The following is a 25468-nucleotide window of genomic DNA, read 5'->3' on the forward strand; positions in this document are numbered from 1 at the left end:
GTTATACATCCTAAAGTACTCATTTTGATATGTAATGTAATTGCAAATCACATGGTCACCTCATTTATAGAAATGTGTCTTTCATGAAATATTACATTATTGTGTACTTTATTTATTTTGGCTCCTTGACCCGCTATGCCTCTTGCTTTCTTCTTTAACTGGGCAGATAACCTTTTAATCAGTTGGATTTCTCTTTTTTTTTTTTTTGTTTTTTTTTTTTTTTGCATTATTGCTTCTCTCTGTTCAAGTTATTTGATGGACATTATTTTGTTTACAGTACTTCATATATGTATCTCTTATGTTTAAGAAATCCATCCATTGTTCCTTCCATTATTTTCTTGCTCACTTGAGTGTCCTTGATTAGGAATTGCCAGCAATGAAAGAAATGAGAGGAGAGCACCTAACTTGCTTTGAATTTGTAATTTAGTCAAACAGAAAGCAATAATGCACTGTGCTTTGTCTGTAATTTGTTCTTCTTCAGGTACCTGCACTTCAACAACATTGACTCATTGGAACCCGAATCATTCACTCACCTTCCAAAGCTTGAACGATTGTAAGTCCACCTTTGCCCATTGAAGTGGAATACATTTATCTTGTTCTGTCATTATCATTTTAGTCAGCAGATTAATAGTACCAGTGCTGAATTCTGGAGAAGACAGAAAACCATAACGACTATTACTTGGTTTAGAATTCAGTAGATGAATTTTGGATGAAGTACTCATTATGAACATGAATTATGGATTGAAAATTGTTTGTGTTTAGGATAAAAAGGAAAAAAAAACAGCTGATGTTCATACATCAATAATGCATACACTGCATTTTACACAGCCTTTTTTGCTCCACATTTTATGTTACAGTCTCATCCCAAAATAGATTTAAAAACAATTCTCAAAATTGTACACACAATACCTCATAATCAATCCATCCATCAACTGATCTGCTTCTCCTCACGGGGGTCGCAGGCGTAATGAAGCTGTCTTCGATTTGTAGGCAGGGTACACCCTGGAATGGTTGCCAGCCAACCGCAGGGCACACATAGACAACCGTTCACACTCACAATCAAAGCAGTTAACCTGCTATGCATGTTTTTGGAATGGGGGAGGAAACCGGAGTACCCCATGCAGGCACGGTGAGAACAGGCAAACTCCACACAGGAAGTCCAGAGCCCAGAATCGAACCCTTGACTTCTGCTTTGGGAGGCGGGTGCGGTAAACAGTCGTTGACCGTGCTGCCGCACCGCATAATGAAGCTGCTCTGTATTCTTTTTTTTTTTTTCCACTTCTTGCAATTGGCTAAGATATCTCATGTACATAAGTAATCACAGCCGTTACTCAGTACTGTTGCTGCACCTTAAAGAACAAATTAATTTTGGTCTCAAGTCCTTTTCAATATGACATCACATGCTTGACACACTTTATACAGTTTTGACCATTCGTCTTTGCAGCACTTCACCAGTTCCATCAGGTTGGATTGGATAGGGAGCGTCTGTGCACAGCCAATTTAAGATCTCTCCAGGGATGTTTGATCGGAGTCAAGTCTGGCCTCTGGCTAAGCCACTCAAGGAGATTCACAGCCACTCTTTCGTTCTCTTGGCTGTGTGCTTAGAATCGTTGAGCTGTTGAAAGTTTTTTTCTATTGTCCTGAGCACTCTGGAGCAAGTTTTCAACCAGGATGTCTCTGTACATTGCTATTTTTCATCTTTCCCTCAAGCCTGACTTGTTTCTACCTCTGAAAAACATCCCTACTTCATGATGCTGCTACACCACCATACTTCACTGCATAGTATTGGTCGGGTGATGAGCATGATGCCTGGCATTCACGCTGGAGCTCAGCCTTTGCCATCTCATCAGACCAAAGAATTTTTTTCCTCAAACTCCAGGCAGGTGCCATGTGCTGTTTACGAAGGAGTGGCTTCCAGCTGGCCATTCTACAGTACGGACTTGATTGGTGGAGTGCTGCACAGAGATGGTTGTCTTTCTGGATTCTCCTCGCTCCTCTTTTCGAAGGTTCTCCAATCTGATAAAGTGACCATCGGTTTCTTGCTCACCTCCCTGACTAGGGGCCATCTGCCCCAATTGCTCAGTTTAGACAGGCAGCCAATTCTGGGAAGAGTGCTGTTGTTTGAAAACTCCTTTCATTTACACATGATGGAGGCCAATGCGCTGCTAGGAACTTTCAAAGCATCATACATTTTTATGTACCCTTCTCCTGATTTGTGCCTGTCTTGGAGGTTCCCAGAAAATTCCTTTGACTTCCGTAATGTCGTCATTTTGCATTATTACATTTGCAAAAATTTTGAAACCACTTTTTTCACATTGTCATTATGGGTTGTTGCGTGCAGAATTTTAAGAGCAAAATGTCTAAAAAGTGAAACTCTGTGAATACTTTCGAGATGCTCTATAACCTATTGGCTAAAATCTGATGGTTTACTTGTACTCTACATACTTTGACAATCAATTACCGGGACATACTTTTCAATGTAGTTGCATTTTCATAGAAACCTATTCTTTTATGCAATGAAATGAATTTAACAAATTTGTCCCTTAACCAAGCTAAATTTATGTCATCACTTAAATTAAAAAAAATAAAAGTATAATTTTGAGACGTGTCATTGTGTAGATTTGATCAAATCTGCACTCTTCAAAATGGTGCAAGCAAACCCAAATACATAGCTGATACTACTTTGTACAAATATTTAAAAATTAAATAATACACTTTAAGTGCCCCATCCTGGCAACTGATTAATTTCTGCTTGTTTTTTGTTTGTTTTTTACGTGAGGGTCTATAGACGGGCTTCGGTGTGGCATATTCTCACCAGCTCAAGAGCAGCAGCTCAGAGCTGACTGGTTCGCATGACCCTTCACCGAGTAGCATACCGCTTCTAATTGGTAGGCTTGGCTGAGAGATGAGTGTTTATGTGTCAAATAGTTGACCCAACAGATTCTAGGTCAGCCAGGAACGTTGCAAAAAAAAACTGTCAAACTTGGACGCTGGACTGGAACGACGAATGCCCAGCTAGCTTAGCGTTAGCGACGATGACGCTGGTACAACAGAATGCAGCTCGATTCAAAACGAGACTAAAAAGAAAAGTACACCCTGGGTTCTTCCAGGGTCCTGGTGGTTAGTTGAAGCTATTTTAAATTAAAAAGGAAGGTCTAAGTTTTTGCTCTGGTGTAACCTCCCGCTCAATAGTTGTTTTCCATTAATTGAATATGGCTTTGTAAATTTCTTTGTACACTGTGTGGTGTAGAGAAGGTTAACTCCATTTACCATAGTGATGAAAGTGGATTTTTTTTGTTGGATTTTTTTATTTCTTAGTCTATCATGTTTTTTTTTGTTTGTTTTTTTTCCCCTTTTCAAAAAGTGCACATTGCAAATTGATTTCAAATGGGCATTTTGGGGGTGAGTCCAAGCCCTCACTTTACCTTGTCTTTGCTGAACACAGAATGAGCTGCAGAATGCAGCTATAAATCAGAGCAGTCAGCTGCCTTTACAGTACTCTGAGGCTTGCTATGTAGTAATGGCTGTGGTTTAACTGCTCTTCAAGCTAAAAAATGCAAACCGTGATGAGAGAAGACCATAAGGGTCGACTTATGGCTAATATTTAGTCTCCACAAATTTAATTTGTCATGTCAGAGCTGTGAGATGATGCAAGTGTTCTTTCACTCTGCAGTATTTGTTCAACAGCTGTCAGGAAATATTTTGAGGCCAATTTTTTTTTCTTTTTTTTTTTTTACTGCTGCTTCCAAAAATATTCTCTTTGGTACAATCAGCCTGGGAAAAACGAGAATAGCGGAAGAGGAAGAGATTACGGCATGCAAGTTAAACTCCTGGATTACACTGATGACTGAGAACACACTCTGTGGCTCCATCACTAAACCACGAATTGAAGATTGTTTGGCTGATCCAGCCAAAGTGTGATCATTTGCGTCTCACATGTTGATGACAAAGGCAGCCCGCGCTCCCAGAACTAATGTGAATTGCATGACACATTTTGCTAGTCGACTAATCACCAACAGTAGTCGCCATTAGTTAACTAATCAAATGTACTTTGCGGCAAAATCCCACCAGCAAGCAGGTGCTCTTATATGGCCATCGGTAGCTGCTATGATTCTTTCAAAAGATGTCTCGTGTTAAGTGGACGAAATACGCCCGACTTTCAGACTCTTTTTCTTACGCCAACACGGGTTCGCCATGAAAATTATCCATCAAGGCTTCTCTTTACAACACGGATGGCATGCGCACAGTGGTATACCACCGGCGGAAGAAGCGGGAGACGCTCAGAATAATTAAATATAAAAATAAATGGCTCATCTACTGTTTGAATGCATTGCTGAGGTTTTGTTTGTTGACGTCGTCGTGAATAGTCGACGAATCTTAGCCGCCCTAGTTGTCATGGAACTTGAATTCACCCTTTATTTGTATTATTTGTGTTTGCAATTATTTTGCAGTTTTTCACTTCTGTCTGCACCTTGATCAACATGACAAATATCTTACCTCACCTGCATAGATAAGTATTTGGTATCTGGGAATGTGTTTCGGGGCTCGACATCGTGGGCAATATGCTCGCCAACTTTTCACGGTGTGCTGGTAAAAATGTCATCTGGTTGTGCACGCACAAGTTCATGTTTTAATGCTCCTACCGGTACTTGGGGGAGGGAGGAAGGTGTTCCAACTCTGTCGGTCCGTCAGGATTGCGCGCACAAGGCGGAAGCCCGTCTGTGACAAGCATCATGTTAAATCGTTCCAGTATGAATTAAATAAATAAATATCCGAGTCTGGATGAGTACTTAGCTATGTTAACGGCCTCCTGACGTAACCAGCTCGATTTGATTGATAAATGACGGCTTCCCATTCAGCTCGCTCTCATTCAGAGGTGCTGACATCCAGCTGTTCCGTGTTGAATCATAAATACTGTTAAGTATACATACACTCAACTTTTGAGGTTCAAACGGATCGCATCATAACGGAAATATGACTTTAAACATTGAAACCTCTCGCGTTTGCATGGCACATGGTTTATTCAATCACATTTTAAACAAAAAAAAAGTCCCTTAATGCCATTAACAATAGCTACAAATATCCCAATAATGTGGGCTTTTTATCAATTTCCAAAAGTTGACATAAAACGAATGATGGGGGTTAAATAATTTAGCAATTTTACTTTTTTGCAATCAATGCCCCATCACTTACTCTATGTTACAATGCCTAAACTAATGACTAGACTTCCATCCTTTCTTCCTAAATCTGAATATGTAGGGAACCAAACATGAGTTATTTTATGCATTAGAATTTTTTTCAATTGTTAATCTCTAGGTTTTTCTGCCAAACATCATAACCGGACCAATGCGACCAAACCTTTAGTAAGCCAACAGTCTCAAACTTGGGTTTCACAAATCAGTGCTGTTGTTCGATCCAGCTTATTTCGTCTTAGGCAGCTGGCTAAAGGGAAGCCCTTTCTTTCGCAGCATCACTTTAGAAACAGTAATCCATGCCTTTGTTACATCTAGGCTAGATTACTGCAATGCACTTAACTTTGGAGTCAGCCAGTCCCCCTCAAGCGCCACCAACTGGTGCAAAAATGCTGCTTCTTGTCTTTTAACTGGCGCTCAGAAGATGGCTCACAAAACCTCAATCTTGGCCTCCCTTCACTGCTCCCAGTGCACTTTAGAGTTCGCTTTAAGGTACTTCTGTCCGTCTTCAAATCTTTAAAAGGCCTTGCCTCAGCGTACCTCTCCGAGCTCCTCCACCCCGAGGCACCTGCTCGCTGCCTCAGGTCTGTGGACCAAATGCTGCTGGAGGTGCCGAATTCTAAGCGCAGCCTCAGGGGGGATCGTGCTTTTTCTGTTGCCGGTCCTTCCCTATGGAATGAGCTACCATTAAATGTTAGGCAAGCCCCCTCACTGTTTACTTTTAAAACTCATTTGAAGACATTTTTTCTTTTTTAGCTTTTGACTCAACATGAGACTGTCGCTGTTTCTCCTGTACTTCTGGTATCTTTTGTTTGTGTTTTAATTTGTGTTCTAATTTCCAACTTATTTATATTACACCATATGGAAAGTGCTTTGTTACAGCTCCAGCTCTTGTGAAATGAGCTAAATAAATAAAGTTGTATTGCATTTGCCTTTCAAATGTATTACCAGATGTTTAAGTCCTGTGGAATACCTTTTGTTGATCCAATTTGCGGGCTGGTTGCTGTCAGCTCTAGTCATACTCAGCGCAGCAATACCAATAAATTGATGATGAAATAATAAAATAGCAGCAGGGTGTGCGTCATGTCTTATAACTCCAAGACTAAATTGTGATGGGAAAATCTCATAAATATCTTCAAAGATCATGAAAAAAAACGTTTTAAAGTTTGGGTTATGCTAATTGTGATCCATCAGTCTCAAGCATTTATTTAGACTCACAAATTTGCTTGTGCCTCTCCTTCAGGTTTTTGCACAACAACAGAATTACCCAGCTGGTCCCGGGGACCTTTTCTAATCTACAGGCCATGAAACGACTGTAAGTGGAAAAGCTCCATGTCAAATTCTAAAACAGCTGTGTGGTAATGCGTGTCTGGATCTATGTCCACCTTACAACCATGTCGCCCAGGGAAAAGCTGCACTTGCTAATCAGTTACAGTACATGCCACCTCAGTGTTCTTGCTGATCTTTGGGAACGAGATGATTTCTCTTGTAAAGGCTCACAGCACACTCTTCGCCATGTTTGTCTGACTTATTTTGAAAAAAAAATATATTACAGTATATAAGAAAAGAACTCCCACGCATCTTATCTTATCTGGGCCTGTGACCATTCTTATCAAGTAATTAAGTAAGTCTTTATAGCATGTTTGAAGATGTCACTTTAAAGTGTTGCTTTTTTTTCCACTGTAGCAATGTATTTTTTATCCATTGATTACTGAATAGCAAAGAGTCAAAATAGACAATATGGTTGCAATAGTTGAATTTATTTATTTTTTTTAAATGAATCTTAATGCCACTTTACTTAAGTGGACTGTAATGTTGGTGGACTGGCCATGTACTGTTGTGATTCATCTGTCCTCTTTTAAATAGAATGAAAATTTGGCTTCCTTATCTTTTGATTGTTAGATATTGAATAATCTACTGTAGCTGGCTATTGAAATCTTGGCAAATTGTACCGCAATGACTAACTGTTGCCATTGTACCTGAGTTTCTGTGCACATTTTGTGTTAAGGCGACTGGATTCCAATTCGTTGAACTGTGACTGTGAGTTGCTGTGGCTTGCGGACCTCCTGAAACAGTATGCCGAGTCAGGAAATGCCCAGGCTGCCGCCACGTGCGACTACCCGAGCCGCCTGCAGGGAAGATCGGTTGCCACACTGACAGCCGAGGAGCTCAGCTGCGGTATGGAGAGGAAAACTACAACTGTGCATGCCATATCAAGAATGCCATTGAAACTCAGTAGGCGCATTCTCAATGAAAATATTCGCATGGAGGCCAGACAAAAGGTTGCTCACGTGATTGAAACTGAGAGCTACTTCTTGGACGCTGATTTATGCGGAGTCCTTCCAGTTTTCAGAAGCAACACACGCTTGAGTAAACTTGAATTATATGTTACAATTATAACAATGATATTTAATAATAATAAATGTGTAAGCAAATAATAAAAATGAGGATTGTTCAACATCAATTGCATCAGCCTAAGTGGAATGCAGACGTCAAGATTAAGGCTCACACGTAGACAGGCATACAAACAATAAACGGACGACAATATATGCACTCACTCCCGCCAAGTGACCTGGTCTTACTCATGACCACGCAGACATACACACAGGTGCATCCCTTTTTTTTTTATGTCTGAGTAAGTCAAGCCCCCAGCTGCTTCACACACAAATTCAATTTGGCACAGAGTGTCTTTGTGCTTTTTTTGCCTGCAAATGTTGTTAAAGTCGTTATCACGGTCAGTGGACTCTGTTTAGATTTAAAGTAGCTTCAAATCTCACTACCTCATGTGAACCCTCCTTTTCCCTCAGTGTATGATTCTGTATTTGCTTCTTTGAATATGACCAGGCTCCTACAAACTGGATTTCCAGGCGTTGTCGCTTGTGTTGAGTTGTTGCGTTTGAGTTTTGGCAAGACATGTCAAAACAATTCCCAGTTATAATTTAACAGTTTCTCAGGTGGAGCGTAAAGAAACATGCATTTGTACAGACACGCCATCATATCTCCACATCCTTTCTATGCTCAAACCTTCCATGAAAACACTCTCTGCAGAAGTACCGAGGATCACCTCAGAGCCGCAGGATGTCGATGTTACATCAGGGAACACAGTCTACTTCACCTGCAGGGCTGAGGGAAACCCTAAACCGCAGATCATCTGGCTTCGCAACAAGTAAGCCTTTTGAGTCTGACAGAATAATTAGCGTACGCAACAGTTTGAGATAATCCAGTTTATTAATGGTTTGCGTTTTTTTTTTTTCCTCGTCTTTTCTGACAGCAATGCTCTTAACATGCGGGATGATAGTCGTCTGAACCTGCTTGAGGATGGGACACTGATGATTCAGGACACAAGAGAGACGGACCAGGGAGTTTACCAGTGCATGGCCAAAAATGTGGCTGGGGAAGTCAAGACCTCAGAGGTCACACTGCGATATTTCGGCGCGCCTTGTAAGTGAAGTTTGATCATTTTACTGGCTAATGTTTTATCTTGCATTTGGGAAATTTGAGCAAATATAAACAAAATAAATTACAAAAAAAAATAAAAATAAACTATGATAATCTATCTTTTGTGCATGTACTCTGTCACAATCGGATTAGTCATGATAGGGGCAAGGAGGAAAATTATGATATTAGAACTTAGAAACGTCGTATTCCTCAAAATCACAGGTTACTCTCGTATTATTGTATGTTACTTGTTTTTTTTTTGCACTTAGATGGTAATTAAAATGTTACTAAAACCTCACCCTGATAATATTTTGAAGGTTGGAATACAGTTAGCTACAGTGTGTCTCAATTCTATTGTAAGTTTTTTTTGTCTTTTTGATCAGCGCTTATTTTGTTTCATAACTTCTGAGGATCTGTGTACACATCTGGAACGCCGCAGTGTCCCATTTTCCTACAAAATCACCCACGCGGCATGCACCCGTCTATCATGACATCTTGTGTGTTTATGTCGTGTTCCCTTACTTGCTTGCCACACTCACTAAATATCTTCATCAGTTTCAGTGCATCCTGTACATTTCTGATACGCAGTTTTTTCTTCGAGTTAGCTGCTGTCCTCTTTATCTCATGACCGCTGCTGAAGAAGTATGATAAACTTCCACATGTGTTTGTACTGTTCTATATACACAGTGTCTGCGTCGTACAGATCAGCTGCGGCGATAATGTAATCCCATCAAGTAACTACAGACGAGATAACTTTATTGTATTTTATATTGTCCAATATTCTGAGTTCGCTGCATGGGCGAAAGATGCTGTTCTAGTTTGACGATGATTGATTGTTTTCATGATTGAAGCAAAAAGTGTTCTATTATCTGAAGCTGACTCTATATAAAACAATGAGGATTTCATTCATGATAATGAACCGAATCACAAAAATATTTAATCGAGACAATTGCAATGAAAGGGTTGAAGTTTATGAGGAAAGTCAATGAAACATTTGAAACAAAACAAACTTACATTATTTATGTATTCATCAGATGGTAGAGAATTGGTCACATCCTACAGAGGAAGAGTGCAAGGTGCCCGACACAATGCAAAGGATTGAGGTTACTGACATTTTTTAGCTGGTCAATTAACTTGGATATTCCTCTTTGTTGAGGGACAAGCAGAGCATGAAGGGGAAAAATCTTTTTACACACACACGCATAAACACTCCCCTGCAAACACAAGGTTTTGTCTGACATCCACACACACTTAAATAGTCCTCAAATCATTTTTCAACTCGCAACAGCATCCAGGGTTTTTGCCATGGTTGTGTTATGAAAACAGGAGTGTCAATACTGATTTGGTAGGTGGCCCTGTTAACATTTGGTGCATTTCCTGTCTTTGGGTGATTTGTAAATACCAGGCCCCTTCGCTGTGTACATTTTTGCTGGGTCATTACTGTAATCACTGGCCAAGTGTGGACAGGGACAGCAATCTGCGATACAGATGGGAGTTTGTGTTCACCTTCGACAAAGTGGCATGATAGACTAAAAGTGAGGGGGTTGTACATGACAGATCCGTTTATCGGTGATTATCTAACAGTAGTTCCCAAGACCGCGTATAATTTATAAGGAAAAATTGGTTTAAATGTAAGATGACTGACCTCAAGTCTGTTTGACTGGCATGCTGTAAATCAAATCTTCTTCAGGAATATCATTTTGATCAACTGTCTGCTAATGGTTCCTTTCTGTCTGCCCCTACCAACTCAGCACGGCCAAGTTTTGTCATCCAGCCCCAAAACACGGAGGTCCTGGTGGGTGAGAGTGTGACTTTGGAGTGCAGCGCCACAGGCCAGCCACAACCACGAATCTCCTGGACCAAAGCAGATCGGACACCACTGCCCAGTGACACGCGCATCAACATCACCCCTTCTGGAGGGCTTTATATTCAGAATGTGGTCCAAGCTGATGGAGGGCAGTACGCTTGTTTTGCCTCCAATAATGTTGATACAATTCACGCCACAGCTTATATCATTGTCCAAGGTAGGTTAACAATATCACCTCCAGTCTGAAACACCAACTCTTTTGCATTATGTCTTGCAGTTCTAATTAAACATCTGCTATGCCTACCTGCCTTTCCAAATATATATTTCATTGTGATGTTATATTACATTACAATAGATTCTATGTCAGAATATTCTGAGCTCCTTCTTGGTTATAGTCTAACTTCCCATCGTTCATGTCATTCCATATTATTAAGGATGTATCAAAAATTATATTTTGGGCCAAAAGTCCATTATCACTTCACGGCCAAAAGATTTGTCACTCGTGGTGCAATGGGATCATATAAATCCCAGATCAAATAGTTTTATCAGATCAGCAAAATATTAATAAACAATTAAATGAATGAATGAATAAATAAATAGAACTTTGGCTTCATTTGTTTTATGAAACGCTTTGGCGCATTAAAAAAAAAAAAGAATAAATCCACTCCGTTTAGGATTTGATCACACAATTTAACGCAATATAAGGCAGGTTACATTTTTATTTTCTAAGTGGTACGGTGTATAAAATAAGATATACTGGCAGGCATTTTGATGTGAATGTTTTATAAAAAAATATTTAATTAGCAAAAGTGTTTTGTAAAATCAATGAAGATTAACCTTAAAGTCCAATTCAAGACTCAGTCTCTACCTCTCAACGAGGAGACTGCATAACAAAGTAATCGAGGTATAAATGAAAGTCAAGTTGGCCCTTCCTCCACCACGTGGGCCAACTTCAAAGTAAAATTTTACAAAGGCAATTGCATTGACAGCAATGACGCAATGTATTATTTGGTAGGATTTATTTTGAAGTTAGCCTTTGCAAAGGCGGTGCAAAGTTTTCTTTTTCGTGACACTTGATCCGTCCAGATCACGGGTCAAAAATGATCCGTTCCACCTTTACTTGTCATAGAAACTAAGCGGCCGAATCAGAATGTTGCGATGAGTCAAACAAAAACCTTAAATGCAATCACACTGGGCCTTCGGTGGGCTTACCCGTGCAAAAACCGGGTTTCATTATATATTGATTATTATATCATTTGCAAATTCTCCTGCTCTCTCTCTAGAATTAAGCTACCAATCAAATAATATTGTCTCATATGTGTCTTTGATACACATTCACATTATTGTGTTTATCTCGCCCCCCCCAGCAATCCCCCAGTTCACGGTCACACCACAGGATCAGTCTGTCCTTGATGGCCACACTGTGGACTTTCCATGCGAGGCCACGGGTTACCCCCAGCCCGTTATTGCCTGGACTCGTGGAGGCAGCCCATTACCTCCGGACCGCCGACACTCAGTCCTGTCTTCTGGCACTCTTCGAATAACTCGGGTGGCGGCCCACGACGAGGGCCAGTACGAGTGCCAGGCTGTCAACCCGGTCGGGACTGTACGCACCGCTGTGCAGCTCAGCATCCAACAGAGAGGTGAGTGTACAGGATGGAGCTTTGGAATTGAGGTTGGTGGAAAGTCCACGTAAGGCTTGGCTCCATATTTGACAACATAAATAAATCGCTTCAATGTTTTACTAAGGTGAGATGACAGAATCATGTTTACTGCTGCACTCTTAACCATGTTCGGATTATAGCAGGCTGTTAGTGAGGCAAACATTGCTTATTTATTTAGGAGGAGTTATGGAGTGCAAGGTGGTAAAACGTCAACATGGTGTAACTGACATACTCTTCTGACCCAATTAAAGTTAAGCCTGTGCATGTGTGTGTTGCAAATTGCTATGACACTGTCGTAAAGTATTATACACGCTGAATGAAATGTTTGTGCTGTTTCTTCTCCTTTGAATTCATTCTGGTCTTGTGTTTTTAAAGGCAAAATTGTGTATGTTTGCGTGACATGTGCCTCCTTCTCGTGTGCGTCCGTTGACGTGTTTATGTGTTGGTGGGATGAACCTGTGTGGAAATTACAGGCTTCATATTAAATAGGGAAGCATGTCAGTCCATAACTGTGAGACGACTCCATGTTTTTCCATGTCGTAATAACTGTTAACATGGCTCAAAATATATGTTGTTTAATGGTTCCACTCTTAAAATTCTGCACAAGGCCACACAATGGTGATTGTGCGCGATGAATACGCTATGCGTAAACTGACATGCTTTGTGCATTGTCAAATGACGCTTTCGAGGTGAAAGCAAGAATTTACAGAATGTGACTTTTAAAAAGTGATTCATTATTAATACTAGTATTCGGAAAAGCAACGTACATGTCCTGCATAGTGATTATACTATTGCTGTACTTAAAGCATACTCTGAGGCATTCATCCTCCTTTGAGTGTACTGTAGATTGCTCTAAACAATGGCTTTTTGCGGAAGCTCATCTCTGATTTATAGACATGTATTAGTCAAGACCACAAACTATTTGTGGGAGGTTTCGATTTAGCCATGCCAAGTGGCTCTCATTTGTGGCATGGGAACCCTGCAGGAATTTGAATGCAGTGTGTGGGGGGAGAACAGTCGCAGTCCACCAAACCCGTTGGCTTTTTGAGCGTCATCTCAGCTCCGAAACAGTATCACATGTTGACTCATTCTGTAACAATGCTCAGTACTTAATTTGTGTGCATGATAGAGATGTAGTCCAGGGGCATCAGTGTTTGATGATGAACTCAATACACAAATGAAAAACAGCTGTTTCACCGACACGTCATATTGACATTTTCACTTGCTTGCAACCATATGTGTGTATTGCAAATTTGTTACAGTTTCAGTAGTGTAGTTGTTCCCACCACAGTTTCGACCTCAACTGCTGGAATGCAAAACAAAATAAAAACTGTTTGTTTATTTTGGGCAAGCACAAAGACTAAAACAGGATATTTCATTTTTTATTTTCAAGGGGGGGGGGGAATTACCATAGCTCTACACAGTAAATATCAAATTTCCGGAATTTTTGCATTATTGTAAAAACACTGATCCACACGACTGGAAGAGATTTATTACAGGGATCATGTTTTTTTATGATATGTATATTTATAAATGTATTTTTATGAGCCAATGTTTGGCTGTGCAAAACGTTCTAGGCCATATCTAGATTGATGCGTATGTGCTGTAATGATATAGTGACAAGAATTAGAAAAAAAAAAGTATCAAGATATCCTCTAAAATATCACAGTTTCTTCCTTGGGCACTGGCTCAGCCCTGCACAATGTGTCAAAATTGGCTCGGTTGTTCTTACGTAATCTTTAGAAAAACACAAAGGCATTAACCAACCACTAACCAAAGTATTTGTTTTTCTGCCCCTTTTGGAAAAGAAAAGTGGAGGGATATTGTTTAGTGTGTTCTGTGAGCATAAACAGAACAACAGACTTTCTCAGTTTCTTATCTGCAATGATTGATTTCAAAATGCACTTTACCTTTACTGTACTGGTGTATAATCATTAACACATGCGCATATCTGTGTGTATGTTTTAACTCATTCAGTAACGCCTGTTTTCACAAATGCTCCAAGGGACGTGACGGTGGAGTCTGGCCAGGACGTCCAGATTCCCTGCAGTGCTCAGGGCCAACCACAACCTGTCCTTACCTGGAACAAGGTTAGATGCTAAGACTACATATTTCGGAATAGCCTTGCCCCTACAAGGATCAGGAGGTGAAGGATTTCTGACCTTAATCTTTCAAGATGGCTTGGTTCTGATCCTGGATTGCTCATATTTTTTGTCTACAGGTTACATGCAAAAGGAAAAGTGACTCATCTTAATTAATCAGTGCTTAATTATGTATATATATATATATATATATATATATATATATATGTATGTATATGTGACTGCTAATCAATCACACAGCACAAAGAGACAACTGTACCCACTCACTTTAGCACCTTTTAAAATGCTGGATAAAAAGCACTGGGAGACCATGCAAACTCCAGACACAAAGGTTGGACCCAATATAACATTTGACTGTGAAACAGTTGTGCAGACCACTTGTTTCAAAATTCATTATAAAAGTTGTTTTTAAGCGGTAAAAGGGATTGCATTACACTTTACGCATCCTCCATTACAGCCTAAGAAGGTAGTCATGTCTCATGCAAGTGAGCCAGCCCTCACCCCACCTCACATACTGCTTGGCTAATGCTGAATAAGAATTTCCTCACCATGACATCAAGGGGTAGAGCTTGATAGTCTAAAAAAAAAAAGTGACTCCAAAACACGCACTTACAAGAGGTTCTTTTTCCGCACAGAGGTAGAATCAAACTGACTAATTAAAGCAGACACATTGCCAAAAACAAATATGCTGCACTTTATTCTTGTGTTCATCCCCTGCACGTCCAGAGTGCAAATGAATATTGCTTGGGTGTGCAGGAACCTGTTTTATGTGATTTCTTTATTTGTATTCAATTTTGCTTAATTTGCAAATGACTTCTACACTACGTGCTAGCTCCCAAGATCGTGACGTTGCCCTAAGTCTAACCTCGCAACTGCACCTTCTATCTCTCAGGATGGTGTGCAGGTGACGGAGAGTGGTAAATTCCACATCAGCCCCGACGGGTATTTAGAGGTAAAGGATGTGGGAACTGCTGATGCTGGCCGTTACGAGTGCATAGCCCGCAATCCAATTGGCTATGAGGTCGCTAGCATGGTGCTAACTGTCACAGGTAAGAGGACACAGGTTCTGTTTTTCTTTGTTTTTCATTACACCACTTCACGGTGGCAATTAAGCAAAATATAAATATTTTTCATTCAGCTTCTCATTTTTTTCTCTTACAATAGTAAATGAAAGATACTGTTTAACAGTGCCGTATTGATAAAGTTCGTCCCCGGTATTCAAACTAAAGCAGATTTTTTTTTTCTGGCAGCCAGTGCTTATTACTGTCACTGTTATTGTAGAGTCCACAGAGTGAGACGCCCAAGCGTGACTGTTTGAGTCACACTCTAATGCAGTGATATCAGATTGCTTTCTGCTGGGATATATCAGCACTCTGCTGATTTATCATAAACTGTTTAAAAGTGTTCTGCAAAATATACATCCACAATGCATCCATGGGTTTGTGATTTGCTCAATGCTGACATCAAGCCACATGCATGCTGTAATATTCTGCTTATTATGATTATGCTTATCATTATTATTATTATCCAACCATATGTGGAGCACCAGGGTCACAAAGAAAAAAAAGTAGCACTAAAAAGTCAGAAGGAAAAGGTTGTACTATTAGATAGTAATGCTACGAGATTTTTTTAAAAGTAAATAAAAAAAAAATGTTTTCAATATTTCACTCACAGTACTTAAGATAAAGGATTCCGCAAGAAAGATTGAGTTTTGAGCCTTCAAAGAGGAGAAACGGATCACATCTAAAGCATGGGCAAGCAAATCAAATCACTTGCTGAACCGGCTGATGAAGCTAATGTGAAGCCATCAGAAAATATACTTCAACCCAGAAATGGGATTCTGCACTGTTCTGGAGAGAAAAAAAAATGTTTTCTTCTCTTACAGAGACAGTTCTTTATGCATTACTTTGTTAATATTAACATTCTTCTCTTTTTACATTACCCAACAAAGTATCAAGCCAAGGCTAGCAGCTAAAGAGATAAAACATAATAAATGGAACTGTTCAAAAACTGATCGCGAGTGAGTCATTTGGAAACAACCTGTTTGGAAGCATGTTTGAGATATTTTTTTTTTATTATATTGAGGACTGCATTATGAAGTTGCACTCTGCATCATCCTCAACAATGTCTTCTTGTCTTGCAGTTCCAGCAGTGAGCAGAGAGGGCGACATGTTTGTGAGCTCGTCCATAGAGCAGGCCATCCGTAACGTGGACAGCGCTATTGAGTCTACAAGGAGACGTTTGTTTGATGGGTAAGCTGTGAAAGATTTATGCGACATGTACTTTACTGGCCACAACGCACGCTTAATAAGATCAAGCACATCTCCCACAGAAATTACTTCACCAATTTATAAATTATTGTGGTTGGACCGGGTTGCCGTAGTTCCAGAAAAAATTTAGGGCCACTAGAACTCATTAATAACATACATACTTATCATACTTCTTCTAAGTCGTTTGTGATTGCATGATCAAAGATGTGGAGGCAAAACGTCCACCCACATACGGAACGGCTTTCCGCCTTACGTCACGGAGTGATACAACCATTTTTCACTTTAAAACATGCGTGATGCACAGTCCCAATGATGTTTACGCAGCGCGACAAGAAGCACGTCGATCATTTTTCTACGAAAGCTTTGTGCGTAACGAACATTGTAAATGGTTGTTTGTAACCCGAGGGTCCAGTTTAAAGAGAAGTGTTTGAACTTTTTTTTTTCCTCTTTCAACAATTCAGACTGGTGGCCCAAGTTATAATTAATGGTTATATTGTAACATTTCCGTCAATGAATTACATCTCCTGTATTTGTACTGGAATATTTTGGCCTGCAGTACCTTTCCGCAGACTTCTTTACAGATGCAGTGAGTTTAATCATAATCAAGGTTACCAATGTTCTCATCTGGCCAGAGTTATTCATTGTGGAGAAGATAAAGAAGAAGTGATCTTAGTCACAGTTGGCACATTCTGTGTACTTAGGATTAAGGGTATTTTGTAAGTGTTTCCATCCAGTTTAAAAATGTGGTAAGCAGTTGTGTTGATCTTGGCATGCACACACGGCGCTGCACTTGGCGTACACATGCAGGCATGATGCATTGAACATGAACAAACACATAAGCAAAGAACAGAAATACACACAACTCGAGCCGCTAACCCAGAAATCAGACAAAGGGGATTTCCAGCCTTCGTCTTAAATGGCAATCACAGGCTGTTGGCAAAGATGATCAGAAGAACTGAAAAATAAACAACACAAAAACAATAATATTCTGTACGAGCAAAAATGTGCTTGCGCTTATTACTGTGATAGCAACGTACACCGATTGTGTTGCTTCTCAATGCCAGACTCATCTGAGAGCAGTTTCCTGCCTGTCTAGTACACGCGCTCATAACTGTCATTTTTCAGCTGCATTTGAAACTGGCTGAAAGTCAAAATGCATCATAACTCTTAATTCAATTGAATTGTGGCAACTGGATGACACTTGTTTGTTGAAGACATTTCTCCAAGAGACTTGTCAAAGATTCAATGTGCGCTTAGGAATCCCCCTAGAGGCTTTATTTCATTCCTGTTTGTTACACTAGTTGTACATTATACGGTGTACATTTATTCCTGCACGACCAGGCATAGCATAAAATTATATATTGCAACGTGTGACTGCCAAATGTGTGTTTCAGTGGTACTTAACATGTCAAATGATTGATGAAGATGATTCATGTTGGATTTGGATTCACTCCATAATATGACATCATTGTGCTTTCTGAGAAAGAGGAATTTTGTTTGCTATATCGCTCTCGGTAAGGCAGAGTTGAACACGTATACTGACTATGTTCACACTTGGCCACACCCTCACGTCCAACTCTGGAAGTGATGTATTGGTTGCAGAGCGATTACATGTTCTTAATCATCCATGTACATTCACGGTACGGCGCTTCTCGTGGCATTTCTCAACTCTTAACTATTGTCATTTTCTGTGTCCTCTTCCATCTGAAGTCTGAAATACATTTCAAAACATTTGGTTGCTTACTTTTTTCTCCATTCCCTCCTGTTTTCCGCCAATCACTCTAGTCAGCCTCGCACCCCAGGAGAGCTACTGGCACTTTTCCGTTACCCACGTGACCCTTACACAGTGGAGCAGGCTCGTGCTGGCGAGATCTTTGAGCAGACTCTGCTTCTCATCCAGAACCATGTCAACCAGGGTCTCATGGTCGACACCAATGGCACGGGTGAGATTGATTACTATATAAATAAACTGTGCTGATTCTGAATCTGTGCTCCACATTTCATAATTGATCCATTCTACTGCTTATCCTGGTTCAGGTTACGGGGTCGCTGTGGCCTATCACGGCTGACTTGGGTTGAGGCGGCTTGCACACTAAACTGTTGACCCAGTAATGACAAGGCTGACATACTGCATGGATAGACAATCAGGCAAATTAGAGACTTCAGTTTACAAAAAAAAAAAAGAAAAGAAAATGATACAAGCACAAAGCACGATTCAAAACCTCACCAGACAAGAGTGGCGCTTTTTCCCGAATCATTGCCGAGCAGCACCAAGACACAAGCTCATACTTGAATATTGGTCCCGCTACTTTCTTTGAAATATGGATTTTCTTCCTGTCGATTCTGGATGCTCAGTAGGGCTGCACGATATTAGAAAAAAAATTGACATTGCGATTTTTGGGGTGGCTGCGATGTACATTGCGATATTGACATTAAACATGTTGACTAATTAGCAGGGGGCGTGAGCTAGACGGTCTGTGTAGTCTCTACGATGTAAAGTATAGTGTAGCTTGCTGCTTTTATGAAACAAACCAAAAGTTTCCGTGTTCTAAAAAAAAACAAAAAACGTTGCATGTCCTACAATGTGACTATTGCGCATGAGCACATCGCAATTGCAATGTTCAAATTGCACATTGTGCAGGCCTAATGCTCAAGCATTCTACTGCTTCTGTGTGCATCATTAACCAGGGTTGGCTAATTTAATGGTGCCCTATGAAATAGTCATAAGATCCCACGCACATCCGACTGTGCCCATGGAAGAAATCTCCCAGTTAATTCGATCATAAAGGCTGAAACATTTTACTCCTTATAAGATGGCGTGCTCAACCGTCAGTCACTGTTGAAAAGATGGCACTTTTAAACATAGTTTATAATATATCCTCAGATTTTGTGTGATGTCTTGAATGGCTGGCGTTTTCGCATGAAAGCGTATGTCGCCCGTGGGTGTTTCAAACCTGCTACTTGTAAAGTTGGCAGCAGAGAACTTGTGAAGGTCCAGTGGATGTACAATGCATGACCGAGATGTTTTCTTTAGAATGAAGCGGCAATTGGAAGAAAAGTCACTGACAGATGGATGCCTCACCCAGTCTTTTTTTTTTTCTCCCTAGCCACACAAACAAACAAGCACACACGTAATGTGTCACCAGATCATTTGCAGTTCACGCAAACATACCCAACGATAGTGTCATGCTGCATATTGGAGCTTTTTTATTGAATCTGACCCTTTTAATTAATGATGACATCTTATACACTTTTATAAGATGTTATACTGGTACGGGTATGAGAAGCATGCTAATAGAGTGGACACGAGAACTCTCACAATTCAGAATGATTTGCTTTTCTATATTTTTATATAATAACATCCATTCAATACGCAAGCTAATGTGTGCAGACTAAGGATGAGTATGATGTAGCCATCAAATTGATTCTGCAACATTTAATAAGAAATGTTGGGCACAGATTAAACACTGGTAATATAGCTCTTTAGAAGGATGGTTTTTGTGTAGCAGGTGTAGGAATTAGTATCTCCCAGTCCATGACCTGCAGGATGCTGTGAACAGGCCAGGTGCTGTAAAAATGCAAGGATGGATGGACCTACAGATATAAACTGTGAATAACATTATTACTGTAGGAATTGAGAAATGTTGCCTATTATCAATCAGTTTGCTTGAATTGCACTCCCTTATCCAATCTGTCCACATATTCCCTGTATGTTCCTGCAGAGTTTCGCTACAACGACCTTGTGTCCCCACACTTTCTGGACGTGATCGCCAACCTATCTGGCTGCACAGCCCACCGCCGCATCAACAACTGTTCCGACATTTGCTTCCACCAGAAGTACCGCACTCATGACGGAACTTGTAACAACCTGCAGCACGCCATGTGGGGCGCCTCACTTACGCCTTTCGAACGACTCCTGAAATCAGTCTACGATAATGGTTTTAATCTACCAAGGGGAGCCACTGAGCAAGCAAACAACAACTATAGGTTGCCTCTGCCGAGATTGGTTTCGACAACTATGATTGGAACGGAGTCCATCACTCCAGATGATCACTACACCCACATGCTGATGCAATGGGGTCAGTTTCTCGATCACGACTTGGATTCTACTGTGGCGGCCCTCAGCCAGTCGCGCTTCTCTGACGGACAGCTTTGCACTCAGGTCTGCACCAATGACCCGCCTTGCTTCCCCATCCAGTTCCCTCCCAACGATCCACGGCAGCTGCGAAGCGGTGCCCGCTGCATGTTCTTTGTGCGCTCCAGCCCGGTGTGTGGCAGCGGGATGACATCTCTGCTCATGAACAGCGTGTACCCACGAGAACAAATTAACCAGCTCACAGCTTATATCGACGCCTCAAACGTCTATGGTAATTCGCGACATGAATCTGAGGAGATCCGCGATTTGGCCAGCCAGCGGGGTTTGCTCCGGCAGGGAATTATCCAACGTACAGGGAAGCCACTCCTGCCTTTCGCCACGGGACCGCCCACCGAGTGTATGAGGGATGAGAACGAGAGTCCGATTCCCTGCTTTTTGGCTGGAGACCACCGTGCCAACGAACAGCTGGGACTGACCGCCATGCACACAGTGTGGTTCAGGGAACACAACCGCGTAGCCACAGAGTTACTCAGACTGAACCCCCACTGGGATGGGGACACCATATACCATGAAGCCAGGAAGATAGTGGGAGCCCAGATGCAACACATCACATATAGTCACTGGTTGCCAAAGGTAAAGATTCCTTTTTTCCGCTGTTGTGCACTTGTCGCTTGACTCGTTTCACTGAAAGGCAACACCGGCGATACAGATGATCATAACTCTTTGTGTTTTCTAGATCCTAGGCGAGGCAGGCATGAAGATGCTGGGGCCGTACACAGGTTATGACCCCAATATTAACGCGGGCATCCTCAATGCTTTCGCCACTGCGGCATTCCGCTTTGGGCACACCCTCATTAACCCGATACTCTACAGGTTAGATGAAGACTTCCAGCCCATCCCCCAGGGTCACATCTCCCTGCATCGGGCCTTCTTCTCGCCCTTTCGCATCGTGAACGAGGGTGGCATTGACCCGCTGCTCCGCGGGCTCTTTGGCGTGGCGGGTAAAATGCGGGTCTCCTCGCAGCTGCTCAATACAGAGCTGACTGAGAGGTTATTTTCTATGGCCCACGCTGTGGCCTTAGACCTGGCAGCCATGAATATACAGCGAGGAAGAGATCACGGCATACCGCCGTATAATGATTACAGGACATATTGTAACCTAACGTCGGCTCAGACCTTTGAGGATTTGAGGAACGAGATTAAGAATCCTGATGTCAGGGAGAAGCTACAGAGGTGATTGTAGAGCTATAATCATCCATTTTGAATGCGTCACTGGAACTAAGTTCTTTGTGGATTTGAGTCACCCAAACGATATCTACTGTGTGTTAGGCTTTATGGCACTCCTCTGAACATCGACTTGTTCCCTGCCCTGATGGCTGAAGACCTCGTTCCTGGCAGTAGGCTCGGACCAACTCTCATGTGTCTGCTGGCTTCTCAGTTCAGACGCCTGCGGGATGGAGACAGGTACTTTTAACAAAACTTTATTTCTTTATTTGCACTTTCAAAAGCAAAAAAACAAAACAAAAAAAATGTTCAGTCAGCCTTCAAAACACTCCCGCAGCACCTTCGCTGTATCTTTGAACCAGGCATGTCCAAAGTCCTGTCAATTGCGATTTGCAATTTCCACCAGCCCGAAGCATCTAGCGTTAAATTAATTTCACTTGTATATTTCACCTGAATATTGCAGCAAATCCATAGCTGCTCTCTCTAGTTCGGAAATAATCTCCGAGCGCACTTTGCCTCTCTGAACACGTCACTCACTCTCATAGCCGTGGTCGGTGTCAGATTGAATTGACACTTTTGTGACCCTTTCCAGCCCATTTCTAAAATGGAGACAGTCACAAAGAAAAGAAAAGTTGATAGAGAGGGCCGTTGCTTCCAGGACAAGTGGAAATTGGCATATTTTTTTCCACTGAAACGCAAAACTACTGTGCCTGCTTAATTTGCCAAGTGACTTTGGCTGTTTTCAAGGAATTCAGTATAAAGAGGCACTACCAGACAAAACATGCAAACTACGGCACGGTGACTGGGAACAAATGGAGTGAAACATTAAAGCAACTCGAAGCTGAATGGTCAGCCCACATGTATTACCAGCTTCCCACATCTGACCATATTTGCAAAATCCGCTTTAGACCAAAATGTCTTCATTTACTAACATTAACTTACTGCTTTTTATAATAATTGTACTGTTAGAATATCCGCCCATGGCATGTAAATTAACATTTGAATCAGAAACAGTAGAAAACTAATGTAACAGCATAAAAGGATGGATTGCTGTAAATTTCTGATGTTACTTGTAGAATAGCATCCTCGTGTTTTTTTAAATTGTAAAATAGTTTTAATTATTCATGCCCATGTGTAAATTAACAGTTAATTCTTGGATAAGAGTAACAAACTAATTTATTAGTATAAAACTATATTTTCTGTCAAACGATATGCACCACATTCTTTTCTCCACCGCTTGACAGACAATACATTCCATTTGCATTTTTTTTTTCAAATGCAAGACAGTCTAGACATAAAGATGGCAAGGCCAGATATTTATCAAACTTTACAGTATTGCTCCATTTCCCCATCATTACCTTGAAATGGACCGTCGGAGGTACATTTTATCCGGCTACTTTTTTTTTTTCATTTGCTACAGACAGCTCTTCCACGTTTTGAATGCTTGAAAGAAAACCTGAAGCAGCGTTGCGTGTTGCTGGATAGATTCTAGAAGTTACTCAAGGAACGTCAAAATACGAGACAGCCATAGCTCAGGAGGTACACCGGGTTGTCCAGTACCAGAAGAAGGCCAGTCTTGGTGGTCACGGCCACCAAGAGCAAAAAAATAATAATAATTTGGTACCCCTTGCGAAAAAGTGTAACTTTTTACAGCAGGAAATTACAAAAAAGATAAAAAATGAATCTATCAAACAAATGGGACTGTTTTACTATTCTACTGACAGTCTCTTGAAGTTCTTACCTGGAGGCACACTATTGACTATAACATGTAAACATTGAAAATCAAAAATGCGCATCAAACTCAATCGAACCATCTGGCTTGGTAGAACCGGGCCTCAAGTTTGGTATTTCTCAATCGGGCAAATCCATGTGTTGTGCAGGTTCTGGTATGAAAACCCCGGAGCGTTTACGCCAGCGCAACTGACTCAGCTGAAGCAGGCGTCGCTTTCTCGGGTGCTGTGTGACAACGGAGATAACATCACGCGTGTGCAGCGTGATGTCTTCAGGGTGGCAGAGGTGCCGCATGGCTACGGCAGCTGCGACAACATCCCACAGATCGACCTGCGCATGTGGCAAGACTGCTGCGAAGGTAAGAATCCAAATTTGAGCCACATTCAGAGCATTCATCTGTTGTTGAACAGAAAACAGTCGAGTCCGTTTCTTGCCATTCATAATCTTAGAGAAAATGTTGTCTGGTACCCAAATCCACCTTGGATCCATCCATCCTTATTCCCGACATCTCTCATGGTTAAACAATTATGGGTGCGACTTCCTGTAAGACTCTGAAAATAGCAGTAATCCATTTGTTTCCCAGGCCGGTTTATTCCAATGATGTTTTTGTTTCCTTTTTTAAATGATCAGAAGCCACTGTAGAATTTACAAATGTCTTGCATGGCTTGGGAATTTGAAGTTGGTTGAAGTAAAAACCAGCAAAAATTTACACTGTGGCGTCATGAGCTGAAAATGTTCACGTGAAAAGACAAGATCAATGCTGTACGTGCTTCTTTCAATGTGTGGACAAAAAGTTCACGTTGCAACACGCTCATCGAACTTTGTGTTTGTGCTATGACAAACTAGCGAGAAGATTGACTGGGTATCATATAATGAGACTGAGATCAGTATCACAATAACACGTGGTCTGATGTTTATGTGTATGTAGTCAGGCAACAAGTTGTTTTAGTTCATATGAGCCGTTCCGATTCGATTGTAGCTGTTTAGTCATAACAATCAGTAATTTCAGCACATCCATAATATATTGTTCAAGGATTCAATATTTTCATCTTAATCTGCCCAAATATTGTTGCTGTTATGATATACCAGGTGGTCCTTTGATTTTGGAGCACATAAATGATGTGATCCCATGCAGTTGGGAAGTAGTGGAGTTGATAAGAGATTCCAGGGTATGACTTGGTCCTACGTCTACTTTAAGGTAAATAAGGCTGTCTCCAGGCTCTTTTGACAAAACATGACCAACTATATTGCTATGTAAGTCCTGATACGCATCAGAGCTTTTGCAATTGCTCATTAGCTCAACTTGTGAAATATCAGGGTTCAGAAAGTGGCTAAAAAATGGGACTGTACGTTGTCGTTGGCCGCATTTTTTTTTTAATGTAAGGCTATTGCCCCGTAGGAAGCAGGATTGAAATGTAGTCTGTAGTCTGTAACTGTCCTACCAAGTTGTCTTGTAACCAGTAAACCAAACGCCGGTTGCGATTCATACCGAAAGTCACACCATACTTAACGCAAAGGCTTATGGGGCCTACGAAGAAAGTACAAATAATGGTACTCCCTTTCTCGGGTTTATTTATAATGTCTCGAGTGTTGGACTTTATTGCTGGTCAGCATGAATCAAATATTACAGTGCATCGCGCCAGGAAATTTGTGTTTTAATGGTTAAGTGACAGTTTCGACTTGGTTTCCTGTATAATAGGCACTGGATGTCATTGTATGAGGAGAAATGTGTTTTAAACACACACCCAACATAAAAATGATCACACTGTGCATTTTATTGAGTGAAATAAGTAGTTGACCCCTAAACAAAACACAGGTTAGAATCCATGTTAACTTGATCACAATGAATTAGTTACCAGGTCACTACACTAATGTAGATTTCTGATTTTAAATATGAGTTTGGTTTGCCACGATTCCTACTCCATAAAGGCTCAGCTAATTACA

The 25468-nt window shown here is 41.0% G+C and overlaps 1 protein-coding gene across 2 annotated transcripts in view; it reads left to right on the plus strand.

Moving 5' to 3' along the window:
- pxdn (peroxidasin) overlaps positions 1 to 25468 on the plus strand; it is a 46031-nt gene that overhangs the window by 16876 nt on the left and 3687 nt on the right. For both annotated transcript variants that reach the window (XM_088289019.1, XM_088289085.1), the window contains 15 exons: positions 482 to 553; positions 6436 to 6507; positions 7201 to 7370; positions 8241 to 8358; positions 8464 to 8633; positions 10382 to 10654; positions 11805 to 12080; positions 14079 to 14191; positions 15096 to 15252; positions 16347 to 16455; positions 18259 to 18416; positions 20196 to 21202; positions 21306 to 21802; positions 21899 to 22033; positions 23674 to 23882. In XM_088289019.1, the coding sequence (XP_088145145.1) occupies positions 482 to 553; positions 6436 to 6507; positions 7201 to 7370; positions 8241 to 8358; positions 8464 to 8633; positions 10382 to 10654; positions 11805 to 12080; positions 14079 to 14191; positions 15096 to 15252; positions 16347 to 16455; positions 18259 to 18416; positions 20196 to 21202; positions 21306 to 21802; positions 21899 to 22033; positions 23674 to 23882 (3536 nt within the window). The remainder of the gene's footprint in view (positions 1 to 481; positions 554 to 6435; positions 6508 to 7200; positions 7371 to 8240; positions 8359 to 8463; positions 8634 to 10381; positions 10655 to 11804; positions 12081 to 14078; positions 14192 to 15095; positions 15253 to 16346; positions 16456 to 18258; positions 18417 to 20195; positions 21203 to 21305; positions 21803 to 21898; positions 22034 to 23673; positions 23883 to 25468) is intronic.

The sequence above is a fragment of the Idiotropiscis lumnitzeri genome, chromosome 1 (assembly GCF_059441095.1).
Source record: "Idiotropiscis lumnitzeri isolate Australia: NSW breed Sydney's pygmy pipehorse chromosome 1, RoL_Ilum_1.0, whole genome shotgun sequence".
Lineage (NCBI taxonomy): Eukaryota > Metazoa > Chordata > Actinopteri > Syngnathiformes > Syngnathidae > Idiotropiscis > Idiotropiscis lumnitzeri.